Below are 16,231 nucleotides of genomic sequence, written 5' to 3'. Positions count from 1 at the left end.
TTTAGTTTCTTCCGGATGTTTTGGAGAAGTATTTATCTGCAAATACTTTGCAGGATAAACTTCTGCTCTCTCTGTCTTCTTTCATAGGAAGATTGCTAAATTTCCTGATATTAACTGTTTTGTTAAGGCTTTGATTTGTATCAAACCTGTTATTTAATCTATTTATTCTCCTTGGAGACTCAACTTAGTTTTGAAGGTTTTTTCAGGCTCCTCCCTTTGAGCCTATGCATTATCTGATTATTTATTACTTTCTTGGAGAGTATTATTTATTTTGGCTATCTCTTCTGCTAGAAGAGTTTCTGCATTGTTTGCTCTTTTTTGTTTTTTTAATCTGATTTTCCATCAAAATTAAACTGTTTTGCAAACTTCTTTAAAATTTTTGCCTAAAGTTGTGAATTCTAACAAATTCAATAGGGAATTTGTTGTTCTTTCTTTGTGTCCTAATTCTAAGAATACTCTTGTAAGGTTTTCTCATTCTCTGGATGTGGTAAGAGCTTTGAAATATTATGTTGAGGCTACTTAAGATTTCAGAAAGACTTCTAGTCTATTTGTTATTTCTTCTGGCTCCAGTAAAGGTCAGAAGGCCTCTGTTTTTTCTCTGTTATTTTGATTGAAACTTTTGTTTCATAAAGCTGTTTTGAAGGCGGGGCAGTCTCCACCTCAGAGAATTACAGCACATCTTACTAGATCAGTTGCCTCTTCTTGGGTTGTCAAGAAAGAAGTTTCAGTTAATTAAATTTGCAAAGCAGTAATTTGGTTTTCTTTGCGTATTTTTTCTTAAATTTTACCATTTTGTTGTGTTTGCTTTTTCGGAAGCAGCCTTTGGTAAAAAGGTTCTTCAGGCACTTATATTAGTTTGATTCTAGTGCCTTTGATTTGAGTTGTTTTTTAAAAAAATAATAATAAGAAAACGTATTTATATGTTGGATTTAATTTCTCAGCGGATTTAGCTGTTGTTATTTTATCCCTCCCTCTCTAGTGAATCGTGGATTTCCACATCTTGGGTATTATATCCCATACGTCACTAGCTCATGGACTCTTGCCACTTACATGAAAGAAAACATAATTTTTGTAAGAACTTACCTGATAAATTAATTAATTTGATAGTGGCAAGAGTCCATGAGACCCACTCTATTTTTGGTGGTTATGATTTTTTTGTATAAAGCACTTCTTGGCTACACGTTAAACTTAGGTATGAGTGAAGTGGGAGGTGTATTTATAGGCATTTTGAGGTTTGGGAAACTTTGCCCCCTCCTGGTAGGAATGTATATCCCATACATCACTAGCTCATGGACTCTTGCCACTATGAAAGAAATTAATTTATCAGGTAAGTTCTTACATAAATTATGTTTTTTGGGTTTCATATCCCTTTAAGTTCCCAAGGAACAATTGAATTCCTTATCAACTAGTAATATAGAGGGGACTGTCATTATTCTTTGTTCCCCTGTGTGTTGATGCATATTGACCCTATTCCTTCACATCTAATACCTTCTCTGTCTCTCACCCTCACTCCGGCTCTTACTCATATATTCAACCTATCCCTTTCTACCGGCTCATTCCCTGCCTCCTTTAAACATGCAAAGGTCACCCCCATCCTCAAAACCCTCCCTTGACCCTAACTCACCTGCAAACTACCACCCCATATCACTGCTCCTGCTAGCTTAAAAAATCCTTGAAAAACTAGCTTTTGATCGCCTAACCCACTTCCTTTCCACCAACTCATTGCTCAACCCTCTGTAATCTGGCTTCCGTCCCCAACACTCAACTGAGACTGCCCTCACCATGGTTACTAACAATCTCCTTTCTGCTAAAAACAAAGGCTACTACTCTATACTCATTTTACTTGACCTCTCTGCTGCCTTTGAGACTGTGGACCATCCCCTTCTCCTACGGACTCTCAGCTCTCTTGGGCTCTGTGGCACTGCCCTCTCTTGGATTCACTCTTATCTCTCTAACAGATCCTTCTCTGTCTCTTTTGCTGGTGACTCCTCCTCTTCATTGCCTCTGTCTGTTGGAGTACCTCAAGGCTCTGTCCTGGGTCCTCTACTCTTCTCTATTTACACTTCTTCACTAGGTAAACTCATCAACAGCTATGGCTTCAACTATCACCTCTATTCTGATGATACCCAGATCTACCTTTCCACCCCTGCACTCTCTCCTTCTGTCATTTCTCACATCAGTGACTGCTTATCTGGCATTTCCTCCTGGATGGCCTCTCACTACCTAAAAATAAACATGTCCAAGACTGAACTACTTCTAATCCCCCCCCCCCCCTCTAACTCTACTCCAGTTTCTAATTTTTCCATCACTGTTGGTGGCACCACTATCTCCCCATCACCCCAAGTCTGCTGCCTCAGAGTCACACTTGACATAAATCTGTCCTTCATTCCCCACATCCAGTTGCTCTCTTCATCCTGCTGCAACCACCTACGGAATATCTAAAAAATGTGTCCGTTTCTGAGTGCTGAAACTACTAAACAGCTAATCCATTTCCTGATAATTTTCTGACTTGACTACTGTAATAACTTACTATCTGGCCTCCCTCTCTCCCGCCTCTCTCCCTTTAAATCCATCTGAAATGCATCTGCAAGGCTAATCCGCCTCTCTTGACGCTCTGTTTCTGCTGCACCTCTATGTGAGTCCCTTCACTGGCTCCCCATTCACAGCAGAATTAAATTCAAAATTCTCACCCTGACCTACAAAGCCCTCACCAATGCTGCCCCACCCTACCTGTCCTCACTCACCAACAAATATACTCCAGCCCACCCCTTAAGATCGAACAATGACCTGCTTCTTCCGTCCTCTACCATCACCTCCTCTCATGCTAGACTACAGGACTTCTCTCGTGCGGCACCAACTCTCTGGAACACACTTCCTCGAGCTGTCAGACTTTCCCCTAACCTCTCCTCCTTTAAACGTTCCCTTTTTGTTCAGGGAAGCTTATCACCCGACTCATTCACAAATTAACTTCACTTACCTAACAGTTGCCCTCATCTATCTCCTCACTAAAATCTCCAAATCACATCTCAGTGAGACTTCTAATGGTTACAATGAACAATCACTCACATCCAGGAAAGCAGCTGGTGTTCCTCCAGCTGCAAGCATATGCCAAACGCTTACAACAAAGCTAAGTGGTGAAACATAAGTAGAAAAAGAGAGTATCCAAAGCGAGTGAGTTGAAAAATGGCAACAATTCACTGACAAAGACACTGTCTTTGAGAAAGCGCCATAACGGTGTGAAACGCATCAGATGACGTAGATCGAGTTTTACTATCCCACACACCTCTGTGTATGTCCATGAATTTGTAAGTTTTTTAGGCTTTACTAATTGTGTAAGTTTTTACTTTTTAAACTAGTTTTTTGACTTGTTGCCATTTTTCAACTCACTCGCTTTGGATACTCTCTTTTTCTACTTATCTCCTCACTAATATCATTCTCACCTTTGCAGTCCCCACCTCCTGTTTCCCATCCTCCTACCCATCTAGATTGTAAGTTCCCACAGGAATAGGGCCCTCAATTCCCCCTGTATTTGTATTTGTAAAATGTTGTCTCTTATTGTATTGTTTCTCCGTTGTACTTTTATCCTTGTATCTATGTATCCTATTTGCGTCACTTGTTTATTTTTGTCTTTGCATCACACTGATGATCCTGTGGTTAAATAGGGAACTTAGAATGCAGTTGAAGCCTGAACTTTTGAATCTCATCAAACAGCAACGACTCCATTCACTATGTGAGGGCACCAAGTTCCGCAAAATCAGCAGCCGGAGAAGGCAAGGTGAGAGGAAGAAATTAATATATAAACAACTGTGGCCTCGCTTCCATTGAGTCGTTAAAAATGGAGCCGTAAGCTACCGAAGCGGCCGACAGCTAAAAGTAATTTACGGCTCCATTTTAGTACCAGGTTTCCATTGAAATATTTTGTGGATAGCGTGCACTCGCTCTTTTTGTGTAGCTGTAAATTAACGTTGTGTTAACGCTTCCATCTGATGTCGGATTTCTTGAAAATCAATTAGTTGCTAAGGTAACCCGACCTTACGCTATAGAATTTACGTTTAACGTCCGTGCTCCTTACCGGTGATCACCTCTCAAGAAAAATAAAGATACACTTATCCATATTTGAATACTTTTTTTTAATATAATTATATTTACCACTTCATAAATATAAGTATGTATTGCTGCCCTAGGCATAGGTCTAGTTTGCATTCTGTAAATATGTTCTTGCATATATTATTATATTTAAATATATACTGATATTTCTATTAGAATATAAGTTCAACTATTCCTATACATGAGACAACAATAAATATTACTTATAACAATTTATTTCTACATTAAAACACTTGCATATTTGCAAGTTTTATAATTTCAATGGAAAATAGGTCTCAAAAAGCACAATTTTCCTCTTTTACACCTAGTTGAGCTGGGTGTAATATTTCTCAATGTATCGACAGCCTCCGACAGTATATTAACGGTTTGCGCTTTCATTGGAAACCTGGTATAATTTATCGATTAACGGCTTCTATTACTTTCTATGGGACGCAAAGATTTTTTCGGCAGCCGGAGTCCAGCTGCCGATATTGAGGTATAACGCGCCATTGGAAATAGTCGATAAACGATATTGCTTTCAACAGCATATTTAACGGTTTGTGAGTGCACGCAAACTGAATAACGACTCAATGGAAGCGAGCCCTGTATTAGCACTTCCAAAAACAAAATATTGGCAATAATATTTATGCTTATTTATTGATTTTTCAACACTTAACCCACATGTAACAACTCTTGGCTAAATCCTTTGGTTACAGACAAACTCTGGCTCTGTCGTCTGTCTCCAAATCACAAGGTTCTACATTATGGAGATATAGAAGATAACGTTCAAAACCCTTCAATTGACTACCTACAAGAAAAGAGTAAGTACAAACTGCCAAAAGACTAGTCAGTAGCTAAATATCTACACACTCACGCTCATCAGTCCTTATTACACTCTGCAACTATCAATCTTGCTGTATGACTATGAGTAATGTTTATTTTCTTGGTAACCATCAGTCTTGTTTTCCTTCTGGGTCTTTCAGCAGTTCTATGTGTTCTCTGTGTCTTAGATGATCCTACAATTGTTCCTTTATATCTGAGACATCCATAAACCCTGTCTTCACTCTTGGTCGTCAGTCAATCCTATCTGTTCACTAGTTCATCCATAGTCTACCAAATATATATACAATATATTCCATATGATATCATTTTAGAATAATGACTTGCAAAATTAAATGGAAATAATAGTAAAAAGTAAACTTTCTTGAATTAGATAGAGCAGGCAATTAAAAAAAGAAATTACGATACAATATTGCAAATACTGCTTCCATATGATGCACAAGACAAGTGCATGCTCCAAAGTATAAGAATTCTGTAATGGAAAGGAGCTTCGTTTCAACAAAGGATAAGATACTTGAACCAGTATTCTAAAGCTGCTCAAACTCATCTTTCAGTATATTAGAAGTGTTCCTATACTTTATTGATAGGTAGCGCATTAACTGTATTTTCTATCTAAAACAAAAAAGTTGAAACAATTTGTTCAGCAATGAAGTTACACAAAAATCCATTTAAAAGTGCTATAGGTGTTGTGTTTGAAAACACCTGATAAGTGTTTGCAGGAGATATCAACAGGTTGGGGTATTGATAAAAAAACATTCCTTAAAAGGTCATTAAAGGGACATTAAACAGTATGAACTAACATAAGTTTCTAAATATATAATGCAGCCAAAGCTTACCCACAAAACAGATTCTGTTTTAAGCCCCATTAATCCCTTTAATTTCAGGCCATAACTTCAGCAGAATGCACTCTTGCACATGCACGGTAGGGGGTAGAGTCACATGACATTATACTCATGGAAACAAGCAAGTCTCTTGGTAACAAACAATAGCAGTACCTGATGTCCCTCCTCAACTCACCCCCTTACTTGCATACATAATTATCCTCACGTGCATACTCTGTTACATGATACCACAGGGTTTGGAGTAGGACACTGATAAAGGGGGTAGAGCAGGCTACACTTGGCAACACTAAAGTGTAAGTAATTTTGCATATTTATGGAAATTTTATTAAAATACTTTTCCCCACACACTGTTTTACCTCGGTTAACCCTTTAATAATAGGCACATAACTCAAAATGTTTTATGGCACTTTAAACATCGTCTGCTTTGTGTAAAAATTGTGCTAGTCCTGTGCTACCTGGAGAGTTTGAAAAGCAAATTCTGTAACCAAGATTTTCAAAGTGGAAATCTGGGCCCACAACAAGCTTATTAATGCCCCTTTAAGACTGTACACATCACATGGATTGGAATAGGAGATATTTATCAAAAAATAAAATAAAGATGTTAACTAACTGATGATTTAACATTCTCCAAAACCATGCTGAAAATGAATGGAGGTAAATGTATATGGGTTGTAATGGTTTGGTTGGATTATATTAATCTATGTGAAAAGACAAATAGCACAATAGAAATATATCATTGAACGAAAAGGAAAGACATTAATGAAATGCCTCGCTAAGGAGTGATATAAGCATTGATTGTAAGCTATGATTTTATAGTTGTGAGTGTGTAAGACTATATGATCAGCATAGCTGAGTTTCGTAAGTTTATACCAAAGGTGAATTGTTGAACTTTTTACAATTTGTTTAACATGTTTTAATAAATAGGAATAGTATTAATTCCATAAGGTGGAGAGTCCACAAGCCATTACTCCTGGGATTCAACTCCTAGCCACTAGGAAAAGGCAAATATCCCCACCTTAATCCCTCCCACCTCTCTGGTATTCTTGCCTTTTATTTGCCTCCACATGAGAAAGATGAACAATTAAGTTGCTTCAGATTCTTCATTGAGATGGGTCCTCAGAATGCTGTCACTGAGAGACAGAGAGGAGATTTGAGTATTGGGCAGTGACACAATTTCACCCAGTGTGGAGCTCAGTGGTGTACTGGGGCAGGGTGGCAATCACCCCCCAGACCACTTTTGGTGTTGGAGTCAGGGTCAGTGGACAAGGTGCAGCACATATATATTTCAATTTGCTGCCCATCGCAGCGCAAATTACCCCCTACACAGCACTAGGTTCTCATACCGTGTTGTAATACCAGCTTACATTTGCATATCGCGCTCGCGTAAGCAATATTTTGCACTACACTTGTAATATGGCACTTTGTCATTTCCTACCTTTCAACTTCTCCTTTCTTGATTATACCTCAGAGTAGAATACCAGAGAGGTGAGAGGGATTTAGTGCTCATAGAGCTTTGGGAATCTTTGCCTCCTCCCAGGGGCCAGGAGTTGAATCTCAGGAGTAATGGTTTGTGAACTCTCACCACCATGAAGGAAATGAATTTATCAGGTAAGTATACATTTTGTTTTTCATATTTAAAAGCTAGCATTCAAAACCTAGTGTATACCTTCCAACAAAAGAGTTCATTTATGTAATTTAATAAAACTGTACAATGATTATTGGTTTTAAGGATGGCTTCATGGAAGGTGTCTAATGATACACACAAAACATATTCATTACTGAAACAACCTTTTTATTAATAAACATGGCTAAAAACATTTCTACATGTAAAAATAATCTGCAAATGCCTTCCTGCCTTCTGTGTTACCATCAGTTCGTCCTGCTTTCTGCGTCATCACCAGTCCTTCCTGTAATCTGCGTCACCACCAGTCCTTCCTGCAATCTGCGTCACCACCAGTTCTTCCTGCTTTCTGTCACCACCAGTCCTACCTGTTTTCTGCTTTGCCACCAGTCCTTCCTGCCTTCTGTGTCACCCCCAGTCCCTCCTGCTTTCTGTGTCACCACCAGTCCTTCCTGTTTTCTGCATCACCACCAGTCCTACTCGTTTTCTGTGTTGCCACCAGTCTTACCTGCTTTCTGTATCACCACCAGTCCTTACGGCTTTTTGTACCACCACCAGTCCTTCCTGCCTTCTGTGTCACCACCAGTCCTTCCTGCTTTCTGCATCACCATCAGTCCTACCTGTTTTCTGTCCCACCACCAGTCCTACCTGCTTTCTGTGTCACCACCAGTCCTACCTGCTTTCTGTGTCACCACCAGTTCTACCTGCTTTCTGTATCACCATCAGTCCTACCAGCTTTTTGTGCCATCACCAGTCCTTCCTGCCTTCTGCGTCACCACCAGTCCTATTGGCTTTCTGTATCACCACCAGTCAGACCAGCTTTCTGCTTCACCACCAGTCAGACCAGCTTTCTGCTTCACCACCAGTCAGACCAGCTTTCTGCTTCACCACCAGTCTTACCTGCTTTCTGTGTCACCACTTGTCTTACCTGCTTTCTGTGTAACCGCCATTCCTTTTTGCCTTTTGTGTCTCCACCAGTCCTACCTGCTTATTGTATCACCGCCAGTCCTTTTTGCTTTCTGTGTCACTGCTAGTACTTCCTGCTTTCTGCATTACTATCAGTCCTACCTGTTTTCTGTCCCACCACCAGTCCTACCTGCTTTCTTTGTTACCACCAGTTCTACCTGCTTTCTGTGTCACCACCAGTCCTATTGGCTTTCTGTATCACTACCAGTCCTATTGGCTTTCTGTATCACCACCAGTCCTACCAGCTTTCTGCGTCACCACCAGTCTCACCTGCTTTTTGTGTCACCACTAGTCTTACCTGCTTTCTGTGTCTCCACCAGTCCTACCTGCTTTCTGTATCACCACCAGTTCTACCAGCTTTCTGCATCACCACCAGTCTTACCTGCTTTCTGTGTCTCCACCAGTCCTACCTGCTTTCTGTATCACCACCAGTTCTACCAGCTTTCTGCATCACCACCAGTCTTACCTGCTTTCTGTGTCACCACTAGTCCTACCTGCTTTCTATGGCACCACCAGTCCTACCTACTTTCTGTGTCACCACCAGTCCTACCAGCTTTCTGTATCACCGCCATTCCTTCCTGCTTTCTGCATTACGATCAGTCCTTCCTGCTTTCTGCATTACTATCAGTCCTACCTGCTTTCTGTGTCACCACCAGTTCTACCAGCTTTCTGCGTCACCACAAGTCCTACCTGCCTCCTGTGTCACCATCAGTCCTACCAGCTTTTTGTGCCACCACCAGTCCTTCCTGCCTTCTGCGTCACCACCAGTCCTATTGGCTTTCTGTATCACCACCAGTCAGACCAGCTTTCTGCTTCACCACCAGTCAGACCAGCTTTCTGCTTCACCACCAGTCAGACCAGCTTTCTGCTTCACCACCAGTCTTACCTGCTTTCTGTGTCACCACTTGTCTTACCTGCTTTCTGTGTAACCGCCATTCCTTTTTGCCTTTTGTGTCTCCACCAGTCCTACCTGCTTTCTGTATCACCGCCAGTCCTTTTTGCTTTCTGTGTCACTGCTAGTACTTCCTGCTTTCTGCATTACTATCAGTCCTACCTGTTTTCTGTCCCACCACCAGTCCTACCTGCTTTCTGTGTTACCACCAGTTCTACCTGCTTTCTGTGTCACCACCAGTCCTATTGGCTTTCTGTATCACCACCAGTTTTATTGGCTTTCTGTATCACCACCAGTCCTACCAGCTTTCTGCGTCACCACCAGTCTCACCTGCTTTTTGTGTCACCACTAGTCTTACCTGCTTTCTGTGTCTCCACCAGTCCTACCTGCTTTCTGTATCACCACCAGTTCTACCAGCTTTCTGCATCACCACCAGTCTTACCTGCTTTCTGTGTCTCCACCAGTCCTACCTGCTTTCTGTATCACCACCAGTTCTACCAGCTTTCTGCATCACCACCAGTCTTACCTGCTTTCTGTGTCACCACTAGTCCTACCTGCTTTCTATGGCACCACCAGTCCTACCTACTTTCTGTGTCACCACCAGTCCTACCAGCTTTCTGTATCACCGCCATTCCTTCCTGCTTTCTGCATTACGGTCAGTCCTTCCTGCTTTCTGCATTACTATCAGTCCTACCTGCTTTCTGTGTCACCACCAGTTCTACCAGCTTTCTGCGTCACCACAAGTCCTACCTGCCTCCTGTGTCACCACCAGTCCTATTGGCTTTATGTATCACCACCAGTCCTACCTGCCTTCTGTGTCACCACCAGTCCTATTGGCTTTCTGTATCATCACTAGTCCTACCAACTTTCTGCGTCACCACCAGTCCTACCTGTCTTCTGTGTCACCACCAGTCCTATTGGCTTTCTGTATCACCACTAGTCCTACCAGCTTTCTACGTCACCACCAGTCTTACCTGCTTTCTGTGTCACCACTAGTCTTACCTGCTTTCTGTGTCTCCACCAGTCTTACATGCTTTCTGTGTCACCACCAGTCCTTCCTGCTTAATGTGTCACCACCAGTCCTACCTGCTCTCTATATCACCACCAGTCCTACCAGCTTTCTGTATCACCGCCAGTCCTACCTGCTTTCTGTGTCACTGCTAGTACTTCCTGCTTTCTGCATTACTATCAGTCCTACCTGTTTTCTGTCCCACCACCAGTCCTACCTGCTTTCTGTGTTACCACCAGTTCTACCTGCTTTCTGTGTCACCACCAGTCCTATTGGCTTTCTGTATCGCCACCAGTCCTACCAGCTTTCTGCGTCACCACCAGTCTCACCTGCTTTTTGTGTCACCACTAGTCTTACCTGCTTTCTGTGTCTCCACCAGTCCTACCTGCTTTCTGTATCACCACCAGTTCTACCAGCTTTCTGCATCACCACCAGTCTTATCTGCTTTCTGTGTCACCACTAGTCCTACCTGCTTTCTATGGCACCACCAGTCCTACCTACTGTCTGTGTCACCACCAGTCCTACCAGCTTTCTGCGTCACCACCAGTCTCACCTGCTTTTTGTGTCACCACTAGTCTTACCTGCTTTCTGTGTCTCCACCAGTCCTACCTGCTTTCTGTATCACCACCAGTTCTACCAGCTTTCTGCATCACCACCAGTCTTACCTGCTTTCTGTGTCACCACTAGTCCTACCTGCTTTCTGTGGCACCACCAGTCCTACCTACTTTCTGTGTCACCACCAGTCCTACCAGCTTTCTGCGTCAACCAACAGTCTCACCTGCTTTTTGTGTCACCACTAGTCTTACCTGCTTTCTGTGTCTCCACCAGTCCTACCTGCTTTCTGTATCACCACCAGTTCTACCAGCTTTCTGCATCACCACCAGTCTTACCTGCTTTCTGTGTCACCACTAGTCCTACCTGCTTTCTATGGCACCACCAGTCCTACCTACTTTCTGTGTCACCACCAGTCCTACCAGCTTTCTGTTTTACCGCCATTCCTTCCTGCTTTCTGCATTACGATCAGTCCTTCCTGCTTTCTGCATTACTATCAGTCCTACCTGCTTTCTGTGTCACCACCAGTTCTACCAGCTTTCTGCGTCACCACAAGTCCTACCTGCCTCCTGTGTCACCACCAGTCCTATTGGCTTTATGTATCACCACCAGTCCTACCTGCCTTCTGTGTCACCACCAGTCCTATTGGCTTTCTGTATCATCACTAGTCCTACCAGCTTTCTGCGTCACCACCAGTCCTACCTGCCTTCTGTGTCACCACCAGTCCTATTGGCTTTCTGTATCACCACTAGTCCTACCAGCTTTCTACGTCACCACCAGTCTTACCTGCTTTCTGTGTCACCACTAGTCTTACCTGCTTTCTGTGTCTCCACCAGTCTTACATGCTTTCTGTGTCACCACCAGTCCTTCCTGCTTAATGTGTAACCACCAGTCCTTTTTGCTTTTTGTGTCACCACCAGTCCTACCTGCTCTCTGTATCACCACCAGTCCTACCAGCTTTCTGTATCACCGCCAGTCCTACCTGCTTTCTGTGTCACTGCTAGTACTTCCTGCTTTCTGCATTACTATCAGTCCTACCTGTTTTCTGTCCCACCACCAGTCCTACCTGCTTTCTGTGTTACCACCAGTTCTACCTGCTTTCTGTGTCACCACCAGTCCTATTGGCTTTCTGTATCACCACCAGTCCTACCAGCTTTCTGCGTCACCACCAGTCTCACCTGCTTTTTGTGTCACCACTAGTCTTACCTGCTTTCTGTGTCTCCACCAGTCCTACCTGCTTTCTGTATCACCACCAGTTCTACCAGCTTTCTGCATCACCACCAGTCTTACCTGCTTTCTGTGTCACCACTAGTCCTACCTGCTTTCTATGGCACCACCAGTCCTACCAGCTTTCTGTATCACCGCCATTCCTTCCTGCTTTCTGCATTACGATCAGTCCTTCCTGCTTTCTGCATTACTATCAGTCCTACCTGCTTTCTGTGTCACCACCAGTTCTACCAGCTTTCTGCGTCACCACAAGTCCTACCTGCCTCCTGTGTCACCACCAGTCCTATTGGCTTTATGTATCAACACCAGTCCTACCTGCCTTCTGTGTCACCACCAGTCCTATTGGCTTTCTGTATCATCACTAGTCCTACCAGCTTTCTGCATCACCACCAGTCCTACCTGCCTTCTGTGTTACCACCAGTCCTATTGGCTTTCTGTATCACCACTAGTCCTACCAGCTTTCTACGTCACCACCAGTCTTACCTGCTTTCTGTGTCACCACTAGTCTTACCTGCTTTCTGTGTCTCCACCAGTCTTACATGCTTTCTGTGTCATCACCAGTCCTTCCTGCTTAATGTGTAACCACCAGTCCTTTTTGCTTTTTGTGTCACCACCAGTCCTACCTGCTCTCTGTATCACCACCAGTCCTACCAGCTTTCTGTATCACCGCCAGTCCTACCTGCTTTCTGTATCACCGCCAGTCCTACCTGCTTTCTGTATCACCGCCAGTCATACCTTCTTTCTGTGACACCACCAGTCCTTTTTGCTTTCTGTGTCACCACCAGTCCTTTTTGCTTTCTGTGTCACCACCAGTCCCACCTGCTTTCTGCATCACCACCAGTCCTTCCTGCCTTCTGCGTCACCACCAGTCCTACCAGCTTTCTGTGTCACTACCAGTCCTACCTGCTTTTTGTGTGTCCACCAGTCTTTTCTGCTTTCTGTGTCACTACCAGTCCCACCTGCTTTCTGCATCACTACAGGTCCTTCCTGCTTTCTGTGTCACCACCAGTCCTACCCGCTTTCTGTGTCACCACCAGTCCTACCCGCTTTCTGTGTCACCACCAGTCCTTCCTGCCTTCTGTATTTTCATTAGTCTCACCTGTTTTCAGCCATTATCAGTCCAATCTGCTTTCTGTCACAATCTGTTCCAACTACAGTCTTATTACTACTATAATCTGCTCTATAATATATTCTGATTGCTGTGTCCTATAAATCCTAAATACTTTCTCTGTCACTTGTTTCTTGCCATCCTTGGCCCTACCTGCTCTCTCTCTCTGTCAGCCTATTTATTCTTTGAGGTATTTTCAAGTACAACCTGTTCTCTTTCTATTAGTTCCAGTTGCTGAAATTAAGGATGTGCTGACAGGAAAGGACTGCCCACACACAAAAGAAAAAAGTTCGGGGAAACAAAACAAGGTCAGATCAGCTGAGGTGTTTGTAGGGAATTCAATGGTCTCTGTTCTCCTAAAATGTTATATGGTGTTTCATCCATTTATCATCTTACTGAATTTGTTGGTTTTCACTGGATTCACAAGTTGTCTTAATAAGAAATTTTAAAACACAATGACATGCTCTAGTTGGTCAGAGCATTTCAGTTTTCCATTAATAAAACATATAGGGCAAGATTACAAGTGAAGTGCAAAAAATATTAGCACAATTATGTGATAACAAAGACCAAGCTAAATCGATAGTGCAAGTAAATTGTGTAAAATTACATGCTCTGAATCATAAAAGAAACATTTTGAGTTTTATGCCCCCTTAAGCAGTCAACATCCATACTGTATCAATTACTCACCATATTTCTTCTACAAGATACGACGAGTCCACGGATTTCATCCTTACATGTGGAATATTATCCTCCTGCTAACAGGAAGTGGCAAAGAGCCCCACAGCAGAGCTGTATATATATAGCTCCTCCCTTCCCTCCACCCCCAGTCATTCTCTTTGCCTGTGTTTGTACTAGGAAGAGGTAAAGTGAGGTGTTAGTTTTAGTTTCTTCAATCAAGAAGTTTTTTTATTTTAAATGGTACCGGTGAGTACTATTTTCCTCAGGGAGATATGGAAGAAGATTTCTGCCCTTAGGTTAATGATCTTAGCAGATGTAACTAAGATCCACGTTGGTTCCCACAGAGCTTCTGAAGGTAGTACAAGAGAGATCTTCAGTGTGGAGAACGGTTTCATGCTCCAAGCAGCATTGAGTTATGTTCAGTCCTTTATTTCTGAGGAGACTTGGTGTATCAGAACTGGCTGACATGTTTTCCCTGCAAGGGAAGGGGTAAGCAGTAGACCTGTTGAGACAGAGGGTATTACTGAAAAACCTGTATGTATTATTTATTAACATGGTACTGGGCTTTATGCAGCAAAGGGCTTATTGCAGCATATATCAGAGACACTGGGAGAGGCAGCTTAACGGTTTGGTTTTTATTTATTGATAACAAACATTTCTATAGCTGTTTTTATGAGGTTTGTGTTTGGGGACCACATGGCTTTCGGCTAAACCACTTCCCATGCGGTTGTACAGGCTGAGGTGAACATCGTCCATGATGGGCGGGGCCTAATTTCGCACGCTCCAACGCGCAGTTACTCTGGCTGTGAAAGCAGCAGGCATTAGCTCCGGATGGGTCTACACTGATGTCCTGTTAACCGGATCATTAGCGAGTCCTTTTGCAGTTCCCTGGGGGCAGGTAGGCGCCACAGCAGAGCTGTGGCGAGGTGCAGGGGTCGTTTTTTGAAACCAAATACATTTTTTGCTATAAAGAATGTTTAGAGGTTAATTTTGCCCTTTTGCCTTAGGGTGCAATCATTTTTGGCACTATTGTATATGTGTAGCTAATTAGATAGCGTTAGTTAACGTTTTTAGGCAGTTTGGAAAAATTGTGTGCTTTTTTATCTCTTAAAGGCGCAGTACACGTTTTTTCTAAAAATTGTTTAATTCAATAAATAAAGTGTTAACGACTACTGTGGTTATTACTAGTCTGTTAAACATGTCTGACATTGAGGAAACTCATTGCTCTATGTGTTTGGAAGCCATTGTGGAACCCCCTCTTACATTGTGTACCTCTTGTACTGAAAGGGCCTTACATTGTAAAAAGCATATTTTAGGTAAAGTAAGTGTGCCTAAGGATGATTCTCAGTCTGAAGAGAATCAGGATATGCCATCCAATTCTCCCCAAGTGTCACAACCTTTAACGCCCACACAAGCAACGCCAAGTGCCTCTAGTGCGTCTAATTCTTTTACTCTGCAGGAGATGGCTGCAGTTATGTCAACTACCCTTACAGAGGTATTATCTAAATTACCAGTGTTGCAGGGTAAACGCAGTAGGTCAGGTATCAATGTGAATACTGAATCCTCTGATGCTTTATTAGCTATTTCCGATGTACCCTCACAGTGCTCTGAGTTGGGGGTCAGGGAATTGCTGTCTGAGGGAGAACTTTCAGACTCAGGAAATGTGTTACCTCAGACAGATTCGGACGTGATGTCCTTTAAATTTAAGCTTGAACCCCTCCGCATGCTACTTCGGGAGGTTTTAGCAACTCTGGATGATTGTGATACTATTGTGATACCACCAGAGAAATTGTGTAAGATGGACAAATATCTAGAGGTACCTACTTACACTGATGTTTTTCCTGTTCCTAAAAGAATTTCGGAAATTGTAAAAAAGGAATGGGCTAGACCAGGTATACCGTTCTCTCCCCCTCCTAATTTTAAGAAAATGTTTCCCATATCAGACACCATTCGGGATTCTTGGCAAACGGTCCCTAAGGTGGAGGGAGCTATTTCTACCCTGGCTAAGCGTACAACTATACCTATTGAGGACAGTTGTGCTTTCAAAGACCCTATGGATAAAAAGTTAGAGGGTCGTCTAAAGAAATTATTTATTAATCAGGGTTTTCTTTTACAACCTACGGCTTGCATTATTCCAGTTACTACTGCAGCAGCTTTTTGGTTTGATGCTCTAGAAGAGTCTGAAGGTTGAGACTCCATTAGATGACATTTTGGATAGAATTAAGGCTCTCAAGCTAGCTAATTCTTTTATTACTGATGCCGCTTTTCAAATTGCTAAACTAGCGGCGAAAAATGCAGGATTTGCCATTTTAGCGCGTAGGGCATTATGGCTCAAATCTTGGTCTGCTGATGTGTCATCAAAATCTAAGCTTTTAGCTATTCCATTTAAAGGTAAGACCCTATTCAGGCC

The 16,231-nt window shown here is 42.6% G+C and overlaps 1 protein-coding gene across 3 annotated transcripts in view; it reads left to right on the top strand.

The window, feature by feature from the left end:
• The window catches only part of ELMO3 (engulfment and cell motility 3), a 345,089-nt gene that overhangs the window by 296,250 nt on the left and 32,608 nt on the right, over window positions 1-16,231 (top strand). For all 3 annotated transcript variants that reach the window (XM_053702885.1, XM_053702894.1, XM_053702901.1), the window contains exons 17-19: window positions 3,663-3,775; window positions 4,803-4,907; window positions 13,369-13,451. In XM_053702885.1, coding sequence (XP_053558860.1) covers window positions 3,663-3,775; window positions 4,803-4,907; window positions 13,369-13,451 — 301 coding nt within the window. The remainder of the gene's footprint in view (window positions 1-3,662; window positions 3,776-4,802; window positions 4,908-13,368; window positions 13,452-16,231) is intronic.

This window comes from Bombina bombina, chromosome 1, assembly GCF_027579735.1.
Source record: "Bombina bombina isolate aBomBom1 chromosome 1, aBomBom1.pri, whole genome shotgun sequence".
In the NCBI taxonomy this organism is placed as follows: Eukaryota; Metazoa; Chordata; class Amphibia; order Anura; family Bombinatoridae; genus Bombina; species Bombina bombina.
This window is presented reverse-complemented; position numbering and strand designations above follow the sequence as displayed.